This window comes from Sminthopsis crassicaudata, chromosome 1, assembly GCF_048593235.1.
Source record: "Sminthopsis crassicaudata isolate SCR6 chromosome 1, ASM4859323v1, whole genome shotgun sequence".
Taxonomy (NCBI): domain Eukaryota; kingdom Metazoa; phylum Chordata; class Mammalia; order Dasyuromorphia; family Dasyuridae; genus Sminthopsis; species Sminthopsis crassicaudata.
In genome coordinates this window covers 21,044,423-21,065,744 of record NC_133617.1, presented here as the reverse complement: position 1 = coordinate 21,065,744, position 21,322 = coordinate 21,044,423, and the positions used below count along the sequence as shown (strand labels likewise).

The 21,322-nt window shown below is 56.1% G+C and overlaps 2 protein-coding genes across 3 annotated transcripts in view; both read right to left on the bottom strand.

Annotated features, from left to right (window-relative positions):
• Positions 1–13,153, bottom strand: part of GCN1 (GCN1 activator of EIF2AK4) — a 55,673-nt gene extending 42,520 nt beyond the window's left edge. Inside the window, 10 exon segments of the mRNA XM_074296430.1 lie at positions 108–182; positions 721–829; positions 971–1,039; positions 1,452–1,586; positions 1,671–1,769; positions 3,087–3,195; positions 4,578–4,709; positions 5,641–5,704; positions 9,619–9,721; positions 13,056–13,153. Coding sequence (XP_074152531.1) covers positions 108–182; positions 721–829; positions 971–1,039; positions 1,452–1,586; positions 1,671–1,769; positions 3,087–3,195; positions 4,578–4,709; positions 5,641–5,704; positions 9,619–9,721; positions 13,056–13,073 — 913 coding nt within the window. The 5' untranslated portion in view covers positions 13,074–13,153.
• A 1,883-nt stretch (positions 13,154–15,036) lies between these two features.
• Positions 15,037–20,035, bottom strand: RPLP0 (ribosomal protein lateral stalk subunit P0). Of its 2 annotated transcripts, none has more exons than XM_074296406.1 (8): positions 19,929–20,035; positions 19,163–19,264; positions 17,003–17,178; positions 16,812–16,899; positions 16,567–16,713; positions 16,145–16,330; positions 15,727–15,867; positions 15,037–15,268 (listed from the first exon to the last, which is right to left on the bottom strand). In XM_074296406.1, the coding sequence occupies exons 2-8, from the start codon at positions 19,214–19,216 to the stop codon at positions 15,107–15,109; spliced, it is 954 nt and encodes a 317-aa protein (XP_074152507.1). In that variant the 5' UTR covers positions 19,217–19,264; positions 19,929–20,035; the 3' UTR covers positions 15,037–15,106. The 2 variants fall into 2 exon arrangements, with proteins under 2 accessions (XP_074152507.1, XP_074152517.1); XM_074296416.1 differs by having other exon boundaries at positions 19,749–19,931.
• Between the last annotated feature and the right edge of the window lie 1,287 nt (positions 20,036–21,322).

Sequence of the window (21,322 nt, the reverse complement as noted above, 5' to 3'; positions counted from 1 at the left end):
CTCTGAGGGGACCCCGCAGCTGCAGGGCGCCCCAACCCAAGCCAGTGAATCTGCTGCCTCATTTGTGGCGCCTTCCTCTAAAAATGGGGCAGGGTCACAACACTTACTAGCCAGGCCTTTCACGATGTCCAGGGCGTATTGGCTGAGGTCAAGGGTCACTGATGCCAATAAACAGGAGACGGCTAAAGGCGGGGAAAAACAAGGAGTTTTCAGTGAATTTAATAAATCCATTCGTTTAACCTCGAAGTCCACAGAGTTCCTCACGCCGAGCAGGAATCATGGAGCTGCCCTGTGTCCCCACACGAACAGTCATTTCTTCTGTCATCAGACCGTCCCAAGATTCCCCAGAAGATGCAGCCGCCTGGTCCTAACTGCCCCCCAGGGCCCCAACAGGGAAAAGCCCAGCAGGGGGCCACAGTAACCCCACTCTTGCCCTCTCCAGGGCTCTCCATTTCATAAACTGAGGAGCCCCAAAGAGACAAATGACTGCAGCAGAACTGTTTCCTCCTTTGGGCCCCAGTGACTAACACTGTCTCCAGGGGCCAGCTCTTTCCTGGCCTGTCGCTCCCTGCCCGAGGGACTCACTTTCTTTCTTTTTTCCCCCTGAGGCTGGGGTTAAGGGACTTGCCCAGGGTCACACAGCCAGGAAGTGTTAAGTGTCTGAGACCAGATTTGAACTCGGCTCCTCCTGACTTCAGGACTAGCTGCCCCAGGACTCACTTTCAATGACGTTCTCAGGGCTCCGAAGTAAGGATTTCTGCAGGGAGGGCAGCACCAGGTCCTTGAATTCAGAGTGCGAGATGTAGCGGAGAATTGGGGCACAGTGATCCTACCGAGAGAGACAGTCAGCCGAGCGCTCCCAGCCTCCTCAGGCAGGGTAATCTGGGGGCCGGGGAAGGGGCCGGAGAGAAGGGGGAGCCGAGGGAGAGGGAGCCGAGGGAAGGGGCAGCCGGGGCTCTGCCTCACTCACCAGCAGGTACCTCTGGGGCTTGACTTTGCTCATCAGGATGTTCTTCATGTAGAAGTCCAGCAGGGCACTCTGCAGAAACAACGGCCAGGTCATCGGGGCGCCCCTGCTCTGGCACTGGCCACTGAGGAGCCGTGGCTCCCCCTGGGGGACCGTCCCTCCCCGTGCAGCAGGACCCTCCCTAGAAACTGGCCGGTCTCAGGGAGGCTGGCACTGAAAAAATCCGTCCCGTGGCCACACTTTGAACTTAGCCAGGCCTGGTGTTTGTGGGCCCCTTGGGGGCCCCTTCGGGTCACAGTGAGCCACCAGGACATTGAGCCCGTCCCAGACAAGGCTGCCATTCAAGAAGCAAGGGAGAAAGACTTTGTTCTTGTGTCTCAAGGGAAAAGTTAGAGCCTCCGGTATGGCCCAAGGCCCCTCCCGGGGAGCCCGCAGGACAGTGCGAGCCCTTGGCCCGGCCCAAGCCCCGGGGCCTCTGACTCGCCTTGTGTCTGTTGACCACGTCCATCTCTTTCTGGCTCGTGCAGAACTGCACCAGGAGCCCGAGCATGCCGGCATAGTTGTGGCTCGGCTCAAGGCTGAGGATGACAGACAGGTACTGGTCCACCAGGCCCGAGTTCTGCAGGAAGAGTCGGCCAGGGGGTCAGAGGAGCGCCCGGCAGGGCCCGCGCCGAGGCCCGCCCCTCCCCACGCCCTCCACCACCTCTTTCCACAGCGTGTTCAGCTTCTTCACGGCGCCATCCACCGCGTGCTTGTGAGAGCCGCCCAGGACTTCCAGCAGGAGCAGGCACTGAACCTCCACCTGCCGAGACCAAGCGGAGCCCGGGTCAGAGTGGGCATGGCGCCTGCATCTCACCGCCCCACGCCAGCCCCACCCGGCCCCTCGCCCTTGGCTCTCCCCAGCTCTTCTTCCGGCTACAGTGCCAGGACCAGGTCCCTCCGTATGCTTCGGCAACAATGGCACGCCAGCTTCATCGCCTGGCACCCAGCAGGCCCAGGTCTGGGCGGGCACAGCCAGGGTGCAGGGAGTGAAGAAAGGCTGGGCTCCTGAGGGACCATCCCTTGCAGCCCCTTATGGGGACAAAGAGAGTGGGCCAGGTTCCCCTTGGACACATGACCCAGCCCAAGGGCAGGGAGGCAAAGTCCTTGGCCTGAGTCCCCACCCAAGGCAGGGCTTCCCCCACCGTACCATAGCCCCTTCCCAGCCCAGCCCCAACAGACTCCTGCTCTCTCTGGGGGGCTCCAGGGAGGCTCAAATCCCCCCCCATACAGGGTCAGAGGCAGGGTTCTCTGCCAGACCCTCCGTCAGGCTACAAAGAGCCCCACTGTGCCCTCTCTAACGAAGCCTGCCATCAGCAAGATTTCTGCCCTAGGCATCGGCTCGTTAGTGGGCGACCTCGTCAGACAGTAAGCTCTGGGATCCCAAAGATTGCACTGAAAAGCGCACTTTAAGTGATTATAAGCAAGATTATCCTGAGAAGTCCCTGCATTTAACCATCAGCTCATTTGGAAAATGCCTACTATGTGCCAGGCACCAAGCACTGCTGGGAATACAAAGGGGGAGGGGGGTTCCGGCCCACCGGGGGGCTCCCAGTCTAATGGACGGGCTCAGGACAAACAAGCCCATACACAAATACAGATCCACCTACACACAGTAAACTGGAGCTAATCCCAGGGGAGGCGCTTTGCGGACAAAGCAGACCCCTGAGGAAGCCGGGCTGGGGGCTGAGGAAGGGTGGGGCTCCAGGCACAGAGGATGGCCCATGGAAATCAGAGTCTAATCAGAGTACTGTCCTTCCAGGCTGAGCATCCACCCAAAAGGAGCACTCAGGCATTTCCAGGTAGAAGCCAGAAGATCCAGAGCTAATCTCACAGCCAGCCAGACCCCAGTTCAAGTCCCCACCCACTGAGGCGGGGTAACCTGGGGCCCCCAGGCAAGCTGCTCCACTGAGGTGCAGCAGGGATGGCCAATTTCCACTGGCACCGTGGGAGGCCTCCCAGCTCGGCCCAGGGAGTGGGACTGAGGTAAAAGTAAAGGCAAAAGGCATTGCAAGCCCCTGGGGGGGGGTCTCTCTGCTCCCCCCAGGCCCAGGCGCTGCCCGCTTCCTCCACTACTCACCAGTTTCCTCCAGGTCTCTCCTTGTCTCTTGGCCCGAGTAGGAAAGACGACACGGACGAGCAGGCAGGTCCAGGAGAGCGCCAGCAAAGCTGCAGATCCGCTGCTCTTGCTGGGACAAAAGAGGCAAGATGAGGACCGAGCCCGGCGGCCAGACACAGGCCCCCGCCTCTTCCGGGGCTGGGAAAGAGCCTCCCACGATGGGCCAGGAGACCGAGGTAAGGAACACCCCCGCACCTGAGAAGGCCAGGGAGGCAGCACCCCTGGGGATCCCTGGGAGGGGAAGCTAAATGGCCCCAGACCCAGCCTCCCAGCAAGATAAAATTCAGCTCCAGAATGGGGTGCAATGTTATTCCACGGCAATAAATCATGGATTCAAAGAACCTTGAAAAGCCCCAGATGAGATGCCAGAGGGAAGAAAAATCATCAACCACAACCCTTATTCACAGAGCCCGATCACAGCTAATCCTCTCCTCTGATCCTCACAACAATTCTGTTGTACAAGCGACACTGGCATCGTTTCAGACAAGGAAACTGAGGCCAGAGAGGGCAGGGAGCGTGCTGAGGGTCACCCGCCGGGATAAGCAGCTCAGATTGCCCGTCGGGCTCCCTCCAAGTCCAGCAGCCCTTCCGCCGCAGCCCCACGCTGCCCAGAGAACAGAACTTTCCACAAGTGGTAAACGGCAGATTAGAAAGGGGCGAGGCGGCGTCTGGGACGACCTGCGGCGTTTCATCTACGCTGTTTTTGACTCCACTTCCCTGGTGCTTTCAGGCTTCCAGGGCCCCAGCCAGCACTTCCCCGTCGTGCCCGCCGCTGCGCCCGCCGCTGCGCCAGCCGGCCTCCCCGACTCCCCTCAGCGGGTCCCTCACAAAATAACCGTCTACACCACAACAGAGCGTGGACAACCACCTGAGACTGGTTCTCTGGCTTTCCCTTTTCGCTCGTCTGTGTTCGTATTTTTTCCCATTCTTGGTCATACAGAGAAGGCCCACACAGGCAGCTCGAGGTTAGTGTGTGTGTGTGTGTGTGTGTGTGTGTGTGTGTGTTTGTGTGTGTGTGTGTGTGAGACACTGTGTGTGTACTACTCTGTGTATAAAACACACATGGATGCTGTTTAATAAGCATATACATCTATCCAGACCTCCACATGCACAGACATATGCGTGACTTTTTGTTGTAATGTCTAACAACCTGTGTCAGTCTTCAATGATACGAAAATAAAAGAAAATAAAAAAAAAAAGATCAAAAAGAAAACGAAACCATTTCTAATCAAATAAAAATGGTTATAAATGATCATCCACATCACTTCCCAACAGAAAGGGTGGTATGCATAGCCATACACACATACAAGTTTGTTTCTAAGTTTAATCCCGGAACTTCCAGGATCCTGGGCCGCCCAAGGCTCTGGCTCAGGTGGAGAGCACCTTCGGCTCAAGCCACAAAGAGCTGAAGCCCTCTGGGCGGCCCCACCCTCCTGCCTGCCCGGTGCTCACCTGGGCACCCCTGCTTTGCCACCGACACCCGAGGACTGCAAAGACTGGAGCAGGTTCCTGGCCGTGGCCTCAGGCTGAGCTTCCGCCAGCTGCTGGATCGCGGACTGCAGGGCTCTGCGAGATGCGGCGTCTCTGCGGAAAGAACGGAAGGCAAGGATGGCAGCGTGATGAAGCGCGCCGGCCGCTCCCCAGCCAGGCTGCGGCCTCCTGCTGAGCGGGCCCGGCTCCCCGAGACAAGGCACGCAGAAGGCTCCCGGAGGCCCCCACCTGAGGCTCTGTGCACCTTCCGAGCCGCCCTAAGACCTGTTTACATTTGGTTTTGTTTTTTTGAGGGGAAGGGTCAGATCAGTTCAGGCAACTTCTCCCTGGGAGATAGCCCTTCTTTCTCTGGCTTCCCCAAAATAATTAAGCAAGTAGAGTCAGGGCATCACATTTTATTAGGGATGAATAACCAGGGAACAAACAGGGCTCGGATGAGTAACTCATGCTGGAGTGTGGACTGGAGCTCCCCAAAAAAGACATCTGTGATGCTCTCAAGCACGTCGTTCCCACAAATTAAGCCAGTCGCAGTCAGGACACCTGAGCAGCAGGCCAGCCCCAGGCCAGACCAGGGGAGCAGGCCTCCCCCACAGCGCCTGCTCTGTACCGGTCCCAGATTCCCAAAAGGAAATCCAGAAAATCAGATGAGACTAAAACCACTTAGAGGATAATTTCACCCAGCCCCAAAATTCAGAGTGCAGAAGCCACAGAAGAACTGCCAGAAAGGGGCCTCGGAGCTCATCCAGGCCGAGGGGTCTCTTTTGTCCTGTGGTCCCCTTTTTCAACCTGGTGAAGCCCCAGATTCCCTCTCAGAAGAGCTTCTTAGAGGCTTATGCATAAAATACGGGGGGGTTATAGAGAAAACCAATCCTTCCAAAATGCAGCAAGCAAAATCCTGCTGGTCACGTCAACTAAAGAGCAAGCCAAGCTTCAGAGGCTAACTGACCATCCGGGGATGGAGCCAGATGTCAGGGCCCCGCAGGCCTCCCACTGTCAGAGGCTGCTCTCCCCACGCAGGACTCACCGGTACCGATGCAGAGTCAGGCAGAAGAGCTTGCAGAGGCCTTTCACCGCTCCCTCGGGCAGGTCTGAAATCAAAGCATTCCCAAAAAATCATCCTTCAACAAACGCGAGCGACAAGTACCAGGTCAGCATCTGAGCCACGAGAAGGGCCCTCGACCTCGGGGCTGGAATCTATCAAGGAGGCAACTTTTCTCGTGGCTGTTTTTAAACTAAAAGCAGGAGGCAGAGCCTGGCTCAGAGCGGGCATTCTATAAATATCTGCCGATTGAGTGAATGGTAAAGACGTGAGTAAGAAGACTTCAGAGAAGACCGGTATCTCTCCCAACGGGCCATCGGGGAGGGATTTAGAGGAGGTGGGCTTGCGAAGGGCAGGATTTAGTTGGAGAAAGAGGGAATCCCAGACAGTACAAAGAACTCAAGCAAAGGTGCGATGGCGGGAACACCCAGAAGCAGGTTCCAAGGGCAGGGAGCAGAGGCTCACGCCGAAAAGCCCGGGACGTAAGGCTAGTAACCGTCTGGGGCCGGGCTGGAGAAGGCCAGCCTCCCTGAGTCAGAGAGCATTTAGGGGCAACGCCCGTTCCACTTCCACCAGCACCCAGCATGGCCCCTCAGCAATGTTTGCTGGACTGAATTAAATTGATCTGCTAGCAAAGGACGAGATGGACTAGAGCCGGGAAAGAGCAGATGGGGATCATCTCAGGAAACGATTCACTGGACTGATTTCTGACTGACGGGAGAGCAGCTGAAATGGGGAGAGCGTACAGGATCTGGCCAGGGAGAGGCCGGAGGCCGGGCCCACCACAGTGCCTCAGCCACTGGAGGAGAGCCGGCGCTCAGGCCGAAGTCTGCATCTGAAGTTGTTCCGTGACTCCAGGAGAAAAGTGACAAAAGGGGCAAAATTCCATCCGCACCAACAGGGATGCACGGAAAGGAACTAAAGGCAACGCTGCGAAGGAAGACTCGACAAGCTGACCGCTGGCCACAGGAAGCAAGGGGGCCATGCTGACCCCAAACAGGGCCGGGAAGGGCCCGGACTAGTCACAGGGAGGATCTCACGGCCCTGCAGAAACCCTCCCGCCTCCCTCCGACCCGTGGGGACGGCTGCTCGCGTGCAAGGGAAGGGCCCCAGAACCACGACCCCAACTTCCACCCTTAACAGGAGCAGAGTGTCGTCAGAAAGTTAAAGCAAAGGATCGCAGCGGGGGGAGGGGGGTCCTCGCCATGGGCGTGCAGACCACTCAGGACAACGCTGATCGGAGGACCGCCCTGTGCTGGGGGCAGGAGACACAAAAGAAGCCCGGCCTGGCCATGAGGGGAAGGAGATCAAGACCCAGGGCACGGGGCCATTCCCAATTAACCACTCAACTTTACATCAAGCAAGCTTGACCTCCATAGCTTTTTCATGACCTTTTTTAACTGAGCACATTTTGACGTGGAATTCTCAATACAGACAGTTCCGGCTTCATGTAAATTCAGATTAAGCAAATTAAACTTTCTGTGAAGAGTTCTGAAATGCACATTCCAAAACAACTCAGTTAATTTACTGTCCAGCCTGTGCTCACTCACCGTCTGCCCCTCGAACCCAGCCTGCGACGCCCTGCCCATCCTCCACAAGACTGCTCCCACTATTCTCCTCCCTCCCTTCCTCTCTCGTCTCTCACTCCGTCTCTCTTCCTCTAAATTTGCCTGTCTCACTGTCTCTCACTATTTTTCCTTCTCCTCTAACTTTGTCTCTCACGGTCTCTGTCTCATTTTGTCTCTCTCTTCTTTCTCTCTGTCTCTGCCTGTCTCCTCAGTCTCACATTGTACCTCCTGGGGGCACCCCCCCCCAAGCTCTGTCCTGGCTCTCTTTTCTCCCTCTGTACTGTGTCATGAGGTCCCATGCCCCTCCCCCGATCCGTTATAACAGCCTCCTAAGTGGGTCTCCCTATCTCAAGTCTCTTTCCATTCCAATTTACAATTACAGACGTGAGGCCCAGAGAGGCTAGTGAGATGCCCCGGGGTCCCAGCGTCTGTGCTGGAGGGTCGGGGTTCCCTATCCGGGGGCAAGCCCGACACCAAGGAAAGAGGCCGGGAGCCCATTATGATTGTTAACCACTTCGGTCCTCCTGGTGGAGTTCTCTGTTCTGCCTCTGGGACAGGCCCCTCGCTCGGAGGTCGGGGAGAGGCTTGGCGTTTTCTTGCTTGGGGAACTGCAGACCCTACACTGGCAGAATCCGAATCCGAGTCCTCCTGATTCCTGCCCCAGGGCTCCCCCACCATGCCACCTGGGAATTACCGGAACACAACGCCTCTCCCTCCCTGCCAGCCACGCCCAGTGCCCCCTGCCTAGGCTACCATGGCGTCCGCTAGCTCCTTCCAAGCCAAACTCCCGTAAGAGCCGACTCCACCTGTCTCCACTGCCCTCGTTCTCTCTCCAGGTTACCTAGGACCTATTAACTGCCGCATCCAACGGCTTTTCTCGGGCCCGCCTTCTTGCTTCTCTGCGGCATTTCCCACTGGCTCCTGGGGCCCCTGCCGGGGATGCCGGTCCCTGTTCTGGGCCCCATCACCACTGCCACGGTAACCAGAGCAGCTGCATTTACACGCCAGCCCCCAGGCTGGGCCCTCACAATAACACTCGCTGCTGCTCACGGGCTAGAGGCGGGCACTGTCGGCAGCCCCGTGCGACAGGGAGGGAACCTGGCCAGATTTACGTGACGCGTCCGGGCTCACCCAGCTAACGAGTCCGAGCCTGATGCGAACTTTGGGGAGTGAGGAAGAAGAGAAGAAGGGAGGGCCTGGGAGAGGACAAAGGTAACAACCTCAGACAGCCCTGGGGCGGGGGAGAACACAAGCCTTGCTTTTTGTTTTGTGTGTTCCATTCGGAAGGTTTACTTTAGGTTTTGTTCCTGACTTTGTTTGCTTCTTTCTGCATGAAGCTGAGCACCTAGGAGCTGCTGGGCCATCACTCTGCTCCAGCAGACGCTTAGAGGGCCGAGGTTATTACTACTGGGGTTCAAAATAACAAGAAAAAAGGTTAAAGCACGTCTTAGCTCTCTTTGAGAAGGTGGGGAGGGTGCGATTGACCCTGGCTGAGACCCTGGGGCCTTCCCATACTCGCTGGCCACGCCCTCCCCTGCTGCCTTGCTGTTCTCCCCCTCCCCAACCCCAGCCTCCCCAGAAGCAGCTATCCCGACGCTCTCCGAGAGAAATCCCCTTCTGGATCCTCATCCCTTTCCCCTCTGAACTGTCTCCTCTCTGGGCTAGGTGCCCAGGGGCAGGGCCTCTTCCCTCCTGAGCTCGCTGCGCCGCACAGAAGTCGCCGATGGAGGCTTTTCTTGCATTCACTCATTCTTAAAGGAGGGAGCCCGCAGCCGTTAACTCTCCGGCGCTCAGGGCAGCGCGGGTTTTGTTGTCTGCTTTAAACAGCAAATGGTTCACAGAAAAGAGGACACGGAACTCAATCGCTGCTACAGAGGAAGCCGGAAGCCTCGGGAGGTCGCCCGCGCTGAGACGCCTCTGAAGAGTGCGAGGGGGGGGAGGGACACATTGTGTTGACCCTCTACATTACTGAAAACGACCCCCAAACAAAGGAGGAAATGACAGCGGCCTCCCTGCTGGAGACCAGGAGCAGCCTCCTAAGCGGAAGAGACTCTCAGGGAAAACTCCCGCAAACGTCCTCCCTGACTCTGCACAGCGCTTACGGTGGTCCTGTTACCCGGTGAAGACGGCTCAAGTTCTAGTCCCGTTGAAATGTAGTTTATAAAAGACGGTTTCTTTGCAGGAGAACCTGTTACGCTGCATGTCTTTAAAAATTTCCCAATAGTTAAAGATTTCACCGAACCATTCGTTACATTTTTTAAAACATCCCAGCTTAAAAGACGTCTCTACACTCTTAACCTGGGCTTCCCGGAGGAAAAACGTCACGAGCAGAAGAAAAGGAAACTCACGCTTTAAACGGTGGTCGCCCCTGCCCGGCGCAGCAACGTGCACGTACCTTTCCCGGCGACACATCTCCCCAGATCGGTAAGGATCTCTCTCCGCTCCTTCACGCTGGCTGTGGTCACTTTCACCGCAAAGCGCTTCAGCGTCTCGGAAACCTGTACAAGGCGGCCACGGACACACGGGAAAAGAGATCACCGTGAACGTGTGGACGTGGGCTGCGGACGCACGCCCTCCCGCCAAGGGATGAGCACGAGGGTGCCCCCGGGGGAGAGGGGGCCACAAGGAATCAGACTCTCACAGACTGGCCGGGGCCTAGTGAAAAGCCACCAGATGAGACCGGCGGGGTCTCAGCCCAGACAGGAGCGCCCTCGCCCCCGCGACACCGCGCCGGCGGGGGGCCTCAGCCCGGCCCTTCGGACAAAGGTCACTCGGCAGAGGGAGAAGCACAGAGGGGACACTTCCGAGCGGCGGAGGCCAGGGAGATGAGGGAACCACGGCTTCTCTGCTCGCTCGCGACCTTTTCACCCAAAGCTGTGCATGTGTGTGTGCACATTTGCACACACACACACGCGTACACACACTCACACACACTCACACTCATACACACTCACACACACGTACACACTCACACACACACTCTCTCACACACACGCGTACACACACTCACACTCTCACATACACTCACACACACACGCACACACACTCACACTCTCACATACACTCACACACACACTCACACATACACTCACACACACGCGCACACACACACATTCACACACTCTCACACTCACTCACACACTCTCACACACACACACTCACACTCACTCACACACACATTCACACACTCTCACACTCACTCACACACTCACACACACACACGCACACACGCGCACACACACTCATACACACACATTCACACACTCTCACACACTCACTCTCACTCACACACACTCACTCATACACACAGTCACTCACTCACACTCACTCACACACACTCTCTCACACACACTCACACTCTCACACAGACACACACACACTCTCACACACACACACTCACACACACTCTCTCACACACACTCGTACACACACTCACACACATTCACACACACACACTCTCACACTCACACACACACTCTCACACACACTCTCACACTCACACACTCTCACACACACTCACACACACACTCACACTCACTCACACACAGTCACTCACACACAGTCACTCACACTCTCACACACACACTCTCACACACACTCTCACACACAGTCACTCACACACACACACTGTCACTCTCACACACACTCTCTCACACACACTCACACTCTCACACAGACACACACACACTCTCACACACACACACTCACACACACTCTCTCACACACACTCGTACACACACTCACACACATTCACACACACACTCTCACACTCACACACACTCTCACACTCACACACACACTCACACTCACTCACACACAGTCACTCACACTCTCACACACACACTCTCACACACACTCTCACACACAGTCACTCACACACACACAGTCACACTCACACACAGACACACTCTCACACACAGTCACTCACACACACACACTCTCACACTCACACACACACACTCACACTCACTCACACACAGTCACTCACACTCACACACACACTCTCACACACACACTCTCACACACAGTCACTCACACACACACACTGTCACACTCACACACAGACACACTCACACACACTCTCACACACACACACTCTCACACACACTCACACTCACACACACACGCGCGCACACACACTCACACTCACACACACACTCACACTCACACACACCACTGTATTTCACGTTTCTCCTCTCCACATGGACAAGATAACTGGCTGACAGCTTCCCTCTTTCCCCTTCCCGGAAGAAAGGGGGACTCCCTCCGAGGCAGCTGTCTCCCTCACAGACTGGAGGCTCTGGGCTCCCACTGACAGGGTTCGGCGCTCTGGGGACGCAGCCCCACGGGGCGGGCGCCACGCTCTGACCCAGCAAACCTCCTGAAACCCGCGTCTCGGGAAGATCGCCGCGGAAGCGGCCCCCAGACGGGCTGAGAGGCCGGGGCTCAGGACGACCCGCGCTCGTAGAATGGGCAGAAGGCCCCGAGCGCCGTGCGCCCCTTTCCCGAAGAGGTCGCTGAGACCCCGGCCCAGGGTCTTAGGGCAGAAAGCACAGGGGCGGACCCCCGGTCCTTCCCTTCAGGCTTTGCTTCTCTTGTTGCACCCTCTTTCCTTTCTTTAAATGTAAAACCGAAGCCTCGGGCTCTCCTCCCTTCCCGTAGCCCGGACGGGGCTGGGCAGACGGGTGGGCTGGGCTCGGCAGCCCCCTCAGACTGGACAGCGGAGGAGCCCCGGGGAGGCCCTTCCCGCTGGAGCTTCAGTCCCACCCCGCGGGTCACCCAGGACGGCGGAGCCGCCGTAGTCCTCGGAGACTTGGCTCATGCCCTGGCAGGAACGGCCCACGGCCGCCACTCCCCCGGTCTCTTATGCACGGAGGGAAGTGCCTTTGGGCTCGGGAGAAACCCTGCTTTCCCAAGAGCGGCCGGACCAGGGACACCTTGGGAGCGGGACGGACGGACGGACGGAGGGCTCAGGGACACCTTGGGAGCGGGACGGACGGACGGACGGAGGGCTCAGCCCAGGAGCACAGGACACAAGCTTCAGCTTCATTCCTCCTGGCCCGGAGGAATGACGTCATGCTCCAGCCTCAGTTTCCTCTTCTGGTAAAATGGCCTGCTCTGGGGGGGTCTCACCGGGCGGGCTCTGCCCGACTGAGGGCGCTGGTCTGTGACTCCAAGGAGGGGCCGGGAGGGGGGAGAAGTGGCGGGGGTCAGGGCACGGGAGGGGCAGAGGGGAAACTGAGTCAGAGTGGAGGGAGGGGGAGGGGAGGGGATGGCAGAGAAAGAGACAAAGGAGAGTGAAAGTGACGTGAGGAGAGAGCCTGAGGTGAAAGGGAGAAGAGATGGAAAGTGACAGAAAAGAGGAGGAGGAAGGAGTGAGTGACGGGAGGAGAAGGCGATGGGAGAGACAGAGGCAGGAGAGAAGAGCGGAAGCGGCGGCGTGGGGGGCAGCGGAGAGGGAGGGGAGGGAGCGGGGACAGAAGTGACAGGGAACGAAGAGGGACGGGAGCGCAGAGACCGGAGCGCCTGTCACGGCTCGGACCGCTCCCCACGCTCGGTGCCGGGGCCGTCCTCTAGGGGTCTCTGTCTCCGCCTCCCATTCCGGGCGTCTCTCAGTATCTCTTGCCGTCTCTCTGGCTGTCTCTGCCCGTCTCGGTCTCTCCCGGGGCTCGGGAGCCTCGCCCCCACGGAGGCTCCGCCCCCCACAGCCTCCCGGCCGGGACAGACAGGAAGCGAGCGTCGCGGTTCCCCGGGACCGGCCCGCAAGGGCCCGCCCGGAGCCGGAGCCACCGCCCCCCGCGCTTCGCTCGGCCCCGCGGCCGCCAGCCTCACCTGCGTGTCCGCCGCCATCCTGCCGGCTCTGACCCCGGAACCGTTTCAGGCTCACATCCGGGTCACCAGCGAGCCGCCACCGCCACTACCTCTCTCCCCACACCCCCGTACCTTTCAGCCGGGCCCCAGGAGGCGGGGCCAATCACCATGGAGACGCAGGATCCCAGCCCGGGCCGGCAAGCTTTGCGGGGCAGCCCCGGAGACATCTGGGAGTTCTCCGCCCGGATCCCGCCCCGTGCTGCGCTGGCGTGGGCGGGGACCGACCTGCGGGAGACCGCGTCCCGAGCTTCACCTGGTGCTGGGAGTCCTGGAGGTAGTTTTAATTATGAAATTTTACGCCCCGCGGAGTTTGCCAACCTCAGCGTTGCAGGCGTGTTTTGCGGGAGGACAAGAGTGCGCCCCTCGTCTCCGGGCCGCGCGCCGTGGCTCGGGACTAGGAGCGCCGGGGACCGGAGGCAGGTCCGGGCCGGCGCGCGGGGGGTCCCAGCCACTTGGGACCTAAGTGGGGACTGAAGGAAGCCGGGAGGTCCCGAGACCGGGGGCCAGCGGGAGGGGACGGAGACCCTGCCCCGCGCGCGCTCCTCCCGCAGCCCCGCCTCCCGTCATTCCTCGGTCCTCCGGGTGTAACTGCTGATTCTTCTAATTAGATTCTCAGACCTCCGGGGCTCCCTCCGAGCCCGGTCCTCCGGCTCCTGGGCCGACCTCCCTCGCCCCCCGCGAACTCCGCAGAGATCTTAAATGTCCCAAGCACCGCCGTCCGCACCAATCAAACTCCCCTACACGTCCCGAGAACCGCGGCCCCCACAGACCCAGACGTGAACTCCCCGGAGAGAGGTCCAAGTGTCCGGAGCAGCTTCCTCCCGTCGCTGGGAAACAGCTCCCTCTGACTAGCAGAGGCCCAAGGTCCTGCCCTCGGGCAGGGCCCGACTCCCTGAGCGCCTTCACGGGCTTTGTGCCACCCGGATGCTCCTTAGAATGGCTCAAATAGGATAGTCCTTTATTGCTGGTTTTCCCCCAGGGTTTGTGTTCAGTAAAACAGACGCGAGTACAAGCGCTTCACCCCCAAAGCAGCCTCGGGTACTTGTTTCCATTGCTTAGCTCGAGTTCCAATTTGAACTTAACAAAATCTTGGGCAAAGCACTCCCCGTGTTTGCCCGTTTCCTCATCTGTAAAATGGGGACATACTGGAGACATGGCAGCCTGGAGGCTGGGCAAACCATCTTTGCTAAGACTTCAGGAACAAAATCCTTGGGAATCATCTTGGCGTGGGACAGAATTCCTTTTAAATGCTTTGAGTGACATCCTAAATACTGGGGCAGTGTCCCCCGTGCTCCCCACCTCTGGCCCCACTTCCAACCATCCTGACTGCATTTGGAGTTTGGGTTGGCTCCAAGGCCAGGTGATATTTAATACTCCATCAGTTCACTATCTTGCACAACTCTTAGCCTCCCCTTAAGGGACCTCAGGCTGTCCCAGCCTATTCCTGGACTCCCTCCTTTGGTGACTTAATACACAAGCCTTACACAATCTTTAAGTGCACAAAGCAGCTTCCAAAAATGCTGAATGAGCACCACTTCCAATGTAAAAAAAAATATATAAAGCTGATACCCATCCATTAGAAGAATGGCTGAACAGGTTTGTGGTGGGCAGAAATCTTTTATGAGTGTAATAAATGGGCGAGCCTGGGAACCTATGCAGTGATGCTAAGTGAAGCAAGACTGCAACCAGCAAGGTCCCACCCTTGTCCACTTGGGGGAGGACCACCGCTCCAGGGACAGAGTGCTGTACAAACAGTAGCTGGAGGAACAAGACGTTCATCAGCATTTTCCCCGTCACAGAGCCTCCTCTTAAAGTCTCCACAGCTGCATTCACAGCAGGTGCAGAGGACTTTGCCATTCTCCAACCAACCCTGGAAAATGGGCACCGTCATCCCTATTTTATACATTTTTACAGTTTCTAAGTATAAAGGCGGGAGGCAAAGCAGAAATAAATGAGCACTTTTATTTCTTTGTTCCACAAATAACCCGGACGAAATAGTCATCTCCTGTGGGCTAATCAAACAGACCGAATCCCATATCTTCATCAGACTCCTCCGATTCCTCTTTGGCTTCCACCTTGGCTGGGGCGGCAGCAGCAGGTGCGGCGGCGGCCGGGGCTGCAGCTGCAGGAGCAGCCACAGCAAACGCTGAGGGATCAGCCAGGAAGGCCTTCACCTGAAAGCAAGGAGCGGAATTATTAGCACTGCCACCTTCACTCCCCTCCCCACCTAGTGCCCAAAGCCTTGAAATGGGAAGATCTCAGGACTGTCTTGTGACCTCATATTCCCAGGGTCCCCCCCCTACCAGTGCAAGCAGAGCAAATACCAGATGTTGGGGAGGTGACCCAAAGCCAGAAGAGAGCCCCAGGGCAGCACCTCTGAGACCAGGGAAGGGGCTGGTGTTGTATGTTAAGAGATCCCAGAGGTAATAATGTTTAGCTTCCAGTAGGGAAACCAAGAAGGATAACTGAGCAGTTAAAGCAACTACCCAGGGCATATTCAGACTGTGTATTATATTTTAAGAATACTGCGATAATATATGTAGAAATGTCTCCTTTTTCAAAGAACATGAAGATGCCAATCATAAGAACTACTCTCACAGGTCTATGTCTTGTGTCCTTGCTAAACCTTTACCTTTTCAGCAAGTGGGAAGGTGTACTCAGTCTCCACAGCTACAGCCAAGACTCGCTTGTACCCATTAATGATTGAGTGGGGTACTGACGCAACAGTGGGGTAGCCAATCTGCAGACAAACACTGGCCACATTACGGACACCCTGTGAACAGAAAGTCAGTGAGTTGGCGGCAACCCTGCCCTGGGTGCCCAGGAGGATCATTCAGACCAAATGCAAGCTTATTCCTCTCCATCTTGTGCTGCTGCAGCCCAACCCAAGCCTCAGGCAGAGAACGCTTCTTTGGACAAACCATCAGAATTCCCATCACCCTTTGCAGACCTCATCCCAATTACTCTAGGCTTGCTATCATTACATCCTCAAGCCTCCAAAGTTCTTCTAAGAAGACCACCCAGCCCTCAGGCCTGCAATGGGCCCCCACCTCTAAGAACCGAAGGTGCAAAGTCTCCTCCGTAATGTCCAGCACTTCAGGGTTGTAGATGCTGCCATTGTCAAAGACCTGCTGAATGATCAGCCCGAAGGAGAACGGGGAGATGTTCAGCATGTTCAACAAGGTGGCCTCGCTGGCACCTACTTTGTCTCCGGTCTTAATCAGCTGCACGTCACTCTGAAAAAACAAGAGAAGTCAGCCCAGAAGTACCAGGTTGCCCGCAAGGCCTGGCAGACTGATGGCAGCAGCAAGCATGGGGCAAGGCTGCAGATCACACTGGGCTTAATCCTCCCAACAAGCCCTGACCCTCTATGGCCTCCGGCATTCATCATCCTCTGTCTCTAGGAGTCAGGGGGCTCCCAATCCCAGAGCTAAGTGCTCAAAGGGGATTAAAACCCATACAGCCAACTCACCAAGATTTCAATGGTGCCCCTGGAAATCTTGGTGGTGATACCCAGTGCTTGGAAGAAGGAAGTCTTCTCAGGACCCAGCCCAGTGTTTTGGGCGGGCACAGTGACATCACATGGGGCAATGGCACCGGCACGGGCAGCAGCTGGCACCTACAAAGAGAAGTGGGCACAAGTGAGATCTGAGGTTCTCCATCATCCAGGATAAATGTCAGGCCCGATATAGCCTATCCCCCAGTTCTCCCATATACCTTATTGGCCAGAAGCATATCCCTGATCTCAGTCAGATCTTCCTTGGTGAACACGAAGCCCACATTGCCCCGAATATGAGGCAGCAGTCTAAAAGAAAAGTTGCACAAGTTAGCTCCTCTCTGAGACAGCACCACCTTTTCAAATTCAGGAAGAAAGGAAAGAAAGCCCTTCCCAGAAGCCCCAGACTTACTTCTCCAAGGCAGGGTTGTTCTCCAGATGACCACGAATGGCTTTGCGCATCATGGTATTTTTTCCCATCAACACTACAGCCTTCCCACGGAGGGACATTCGGATCTGCTGCATCTGCTTGGAACCCACATTGTCTGCTCCCACAATGAAGCATTTTGGATAATCATCCAGAAGTTGCTATAAAACAGATATCAGAAATGTTTGTCACTTGGTAAGTGTGAGACCTAAAGAAACCCCAAACGATAAGCTTTCTGGAAGGCAATTCATTTCCTCAGTTTACAGAAGAAGGGATTTAAATCTTTGGTCACAAAGCATTTAGTAGAAGTGAAATTTGAACTCAGGTCTTCTTACAACATCTGCTAGTCTCTTCTAATAATTCTGATCATTTGTTATTTGTCCTTCATTCTTGAAGACCATGGCATCAGGTTAGCAATGTCATGACTTGCAAGTGTACTGGACTGAAAGGGAGGGAGGACGGTGTAAAGTCACCTCACTCTCTTCTGGGGAGCCATCTAAGTATAGTAGCAAGACATAGATCAGGACTCAAGATGATTCCTTCCAACACTGCAAGACACAAGGTGGCTACCTAATGGAATAGCCTGGAACACAAAATACTGCTAAAATGTCTTGTCCACTCTGCTATCAAAGCCAATGGGCCCAGTCACAAGCACTTTTTTTTAATGAGCAAATGAGATGCAATTAAATTTAAATTCTACCCTAATCCTGAAGAGACAGTTTTGAACTATTAAAATGGTTAATTTTTCTAAATGCAACCTAGTGCCTACCAAAAAAAAAAAAAAAAAAAAAAAAAAAACCAACCTAAAAATAACTTAAAGAAAAAGCATATTTGAGGGCCACCCAAATTGTCAACAATTATCAACCTTGTCAAGACTGAAATTCCAATTTAACAGTGATCTTAAAAATCAAAAGTGATTTGTGAGAACTAAGGAAATGTTTTGTTTTATATCCAAATGTAATATTTTTTCTGTGAGCAAACACTTGACATAACACTTTAAATATGTGCTAATTTACAACATCTTGAGTATTGTTCCTCATAAACATGTGGAGACTTCTGTCACTGTTTTCATGGAGTTTACAAATGAATAGGGTTGGTATTCAAAATTGTGAGGGTCAGAGAAAAAAATAATTTATTTCAATTCTTTGAGTTAACAGCACTAAAAATAACTAGGACCAATGGGTGGAAATCAGGGAGAGGGGGATTTCTACCTGACATGAAGGAAAACCTGAGTATTTGTAATTATTCCCAAATACTCCCATACTCTAATTCCCATTAGAAGATAAGTTTTTCATAATAAATATTTCAAGGAGTAACTGAACAACAATGCAGAGCTTCAGGCAGAAACAGCTTTAGTTCCTGCCCACTGTTACTTCTTTTACAACTAAATGGTTAATTGGTCTAGGGGGACTGACAGCCAACATCCTAGGCAAGGATTTCCCCATAGAAAAGAACCCAGAACATGTTTAACCTACATCAGATTGCTTGCTGTCTTGGGGAAAAGGAAAAACTAGTAATTTTAAAAAAAAAGGCAGAAAGCATGATGACTGACAGCCATGATTCTTGGTATCATCTTCAAGGTCTTCCAAGAATCAACATGGGCACAACTGACCCAATAAGATCTGAGATCACGTCCTCAGGTTTCTGAAATTCTCATTTAACTACACCTCTGTATCCACACACACACACACACGCGACATATACATCACATCGCTCCTAGTAAAGTACAACACCATTGAAGGATGGTGCTGCAGCATTTTAATTCTGCTATTTTCTAAAACTGCCAAAATGAACAACTCCCCAAGGGCAAAAAGACTAGAAAACCAGGGTTGAAATCCTGCTCTTGTAACAAGTCAAACGTCCTTTGTCCCTCAAACTCTGCCCTTGCTGCTGCCCCCCCAACTTCAATGCCAGTATTTTCTGCCCTTAAATAGCAGTTCCTTTTGAGTCCTAGTGGCTGGATCAGGGGCCCTGAGTGGGAAGTGCCTGGGACCACTCTGGACACAAGACAGACTGAATGGCCCGTGTCATAGGGGGCCTTCCATACCAAGGGAGACAAAAATATTCCAAACAAGTTCCTAGGGGAAAGGGGGGCAGAGAAGCCCCCCTGTGGAGCAATGTGACCCCAGGGGCCCCCCAACTTACGATGATCTTGAGGAAATAATTGGATTTCCAGGTAGCCCTGTCTTCCCTGGGCATCTCGAAGGTGCTTCAGGGATTGCCACGTGGGGTTTAAAGACGATGTCACTGCAGAGAAAGCCGAGGAGCCATTAGCGGGAGACCATGTCCTCGGGACCCCTCCCCCGGGGGGGTCAAGCTCCAGAATCCCTCCTAGGGGAACACATGGAGGGGCCAGACGCCCAGAGGAGGAAACGGCAGCAGGGGGAGGAATCAGGATCTAAAGCTAGGAGAGCCCCCAAAGGCTCGCTACTCCAAAGCCGCCCGTTCCACAGTCGGGCCGGAGCCACAGATCTAAGGCCAAAGCGGAGCTCCAGGGCCCTCAAGTCCCGCCCCTCCTGTTTTTCGGAGGGCAAGCTGGGGTCCAGGGAAATAATCCCTAAAACGTAACATACACACCCACCCGCCTCCGGGGGCATCACCGGGCTGTGAAACCAGCCCCCGAATCAGTCACCCCCCCTTTCTCCTCGCGGCCCATCGGGGCCAGGGCGTCCGGGGGCACAAGCCTGGAAAAGAGCCCGGCTCCAGGCCGGGCCTCCGCGGCCTCCCCCACCTCACACGCGGGCCCCGCGGACCTCGGGCCGGAGCTTCTCGGGCCTCAGGCTCCCCTGGCGCGGGGCTGAGGTTCCGGCACCCCCCCTCGGCGCACCGCAAAGGTCCGTGCCCCCCTGGGCCCAGTTCCCGGGCCGCGGTCCGTCCCCCACGGCCGGCACGGAGCCGCCATGGGACCCACCTCGCACGAGGACGCCTGGAGAGAGAGCGGCCGCGCGCCTCCGCGCACCTTTTATAGTGAACGCCGCAGCCAAACAGCGCCTGCGCTCGAAGCTCACTCCCATTGGCGAATGCCGCCGCCCATCCAGCGAGCGAGGCGCGATCCGGGCGACTATTGGACGTTGCGGAGGGGACTCGGTAGGCGATGGTCCCACCTCTCGAGAAGAGATTCCCGGATCTCAGAAAAGGAGCGGCAAAAAAATCCACTAGCGCCCCCTGCTGGATTGACCTGGGATCACGAGACACTCCCTCGGAACCATTGGGGAGCCCTGGCAAAAAGCAGTGATACTCCGAGGCTTTATTAAGCGCCTACTGTATGCCACGCACTGGGCGTGAATAAAATGAAAGTTAATTTAAAAACAAAACAGGATCAGCGACAATCCCCGGGGTTATTTCTCCTCCACAGAATATACTGGTCGTTTGGCCAAATCAGTGAGTCAATTCGACTCAATAAACAATTATTAAGTGCTTACGTGTACCCGAATGCGCTAATTATTATTGGGGATACAGAAAAAGACAGTGCCGTCCTCCAGGCGCTTGACAAACATCCTCAGCTTCATCGGGGAATCCCGAGCAGCGGGAAGGGCCCGGAGGAGGCGGCTTTGACCGGAGGGGGGGAGGGGGAAGCGCAAGGTGCCGGGAGGGGGGAGGGGTGCCGGGAGGGGGAAGGGTGCCGGGAGGGGGGAGGGGCCCCGGGAGCGCGGAGCGAGGCCGAGGCGCGCGGCTGTGAGCGCGGACCGGGCCGCGGGAGGAAGCGCCTCTCAAGTTCTCTATTTCTCCGCTGTCCCCCCGCAGCCTGTTTTCGTGCGTGTAAAAATACCCTTTTATTTGCGATGGAAAACTGCAAGTATTTCTCACGTTATTCCTCCGCCGTCTCGTGGCCAATCACCTGTTATTATGTTATGGACGCTCTGTTTGTTCCTTAAATTAAGCATAAAATAAGAGGGGGGGGCCGCTCGGCACGGCCAGTGTGGGGCGGCCCTGAGAACGGCCCGCGTCCCGTCCGGGAGGGCTCCGAACCGCCCGGGCCTGGCAGAGGGATGGGCCGCAGGCGGCGGCGCGCGCGAGCTCTGCTCCGGGAGACCCCGGGAGGAGGGGCCGCTCCCTGAGACCCGAGCAGTGAGGGAGACCCCGCGGCCTGGGGGGGGCGGGGAGCGCGCCCGGTGCCGGCGGAGCCGCGGGAGCCGCAGTGACCCCGAAGCCTCAGCAAGATGGTTCAGGAGGGAACAAGAGACACGTGCCACGGCCCGCGCCGGGGCGGCGGCCGGAGGAGCCCGAGGCCGGAGGCGGACGCTGAGCCACTGGGAGGAAGGAGCCGGGCGCTGACTCTGGCCGGTCCCCCTCATGTGTCTCCTT

What these genes read in the sequence shown, in the direction of transcription:
- RPLP0 (XM_074296406.1), bottom strand. Translation starts at nt 19,216, where the DNA reads ATGCCCAGGGAAGACAGGGCTACCTGGAAATCCAATTATTTCCTCAAG. An exon ending in ATTATTTCCTCAAGATCATC is followed by an intron (nt 17,179 to 19,162) that starts GTAAGTTGGGGG and finishes TCTGTTTTATAG; the next exon opens with CAACTTCTGGATGATTATCC. An exon ending in ATATGCTTCTGGCCAATAAG is followed by an intron (nt 16,714 to 16,811) that starts GTATATGGGAGA and finishes TTCTCTTTGTAG; the next exon opens with GTGCCAGCTGCTGCCCGTGC.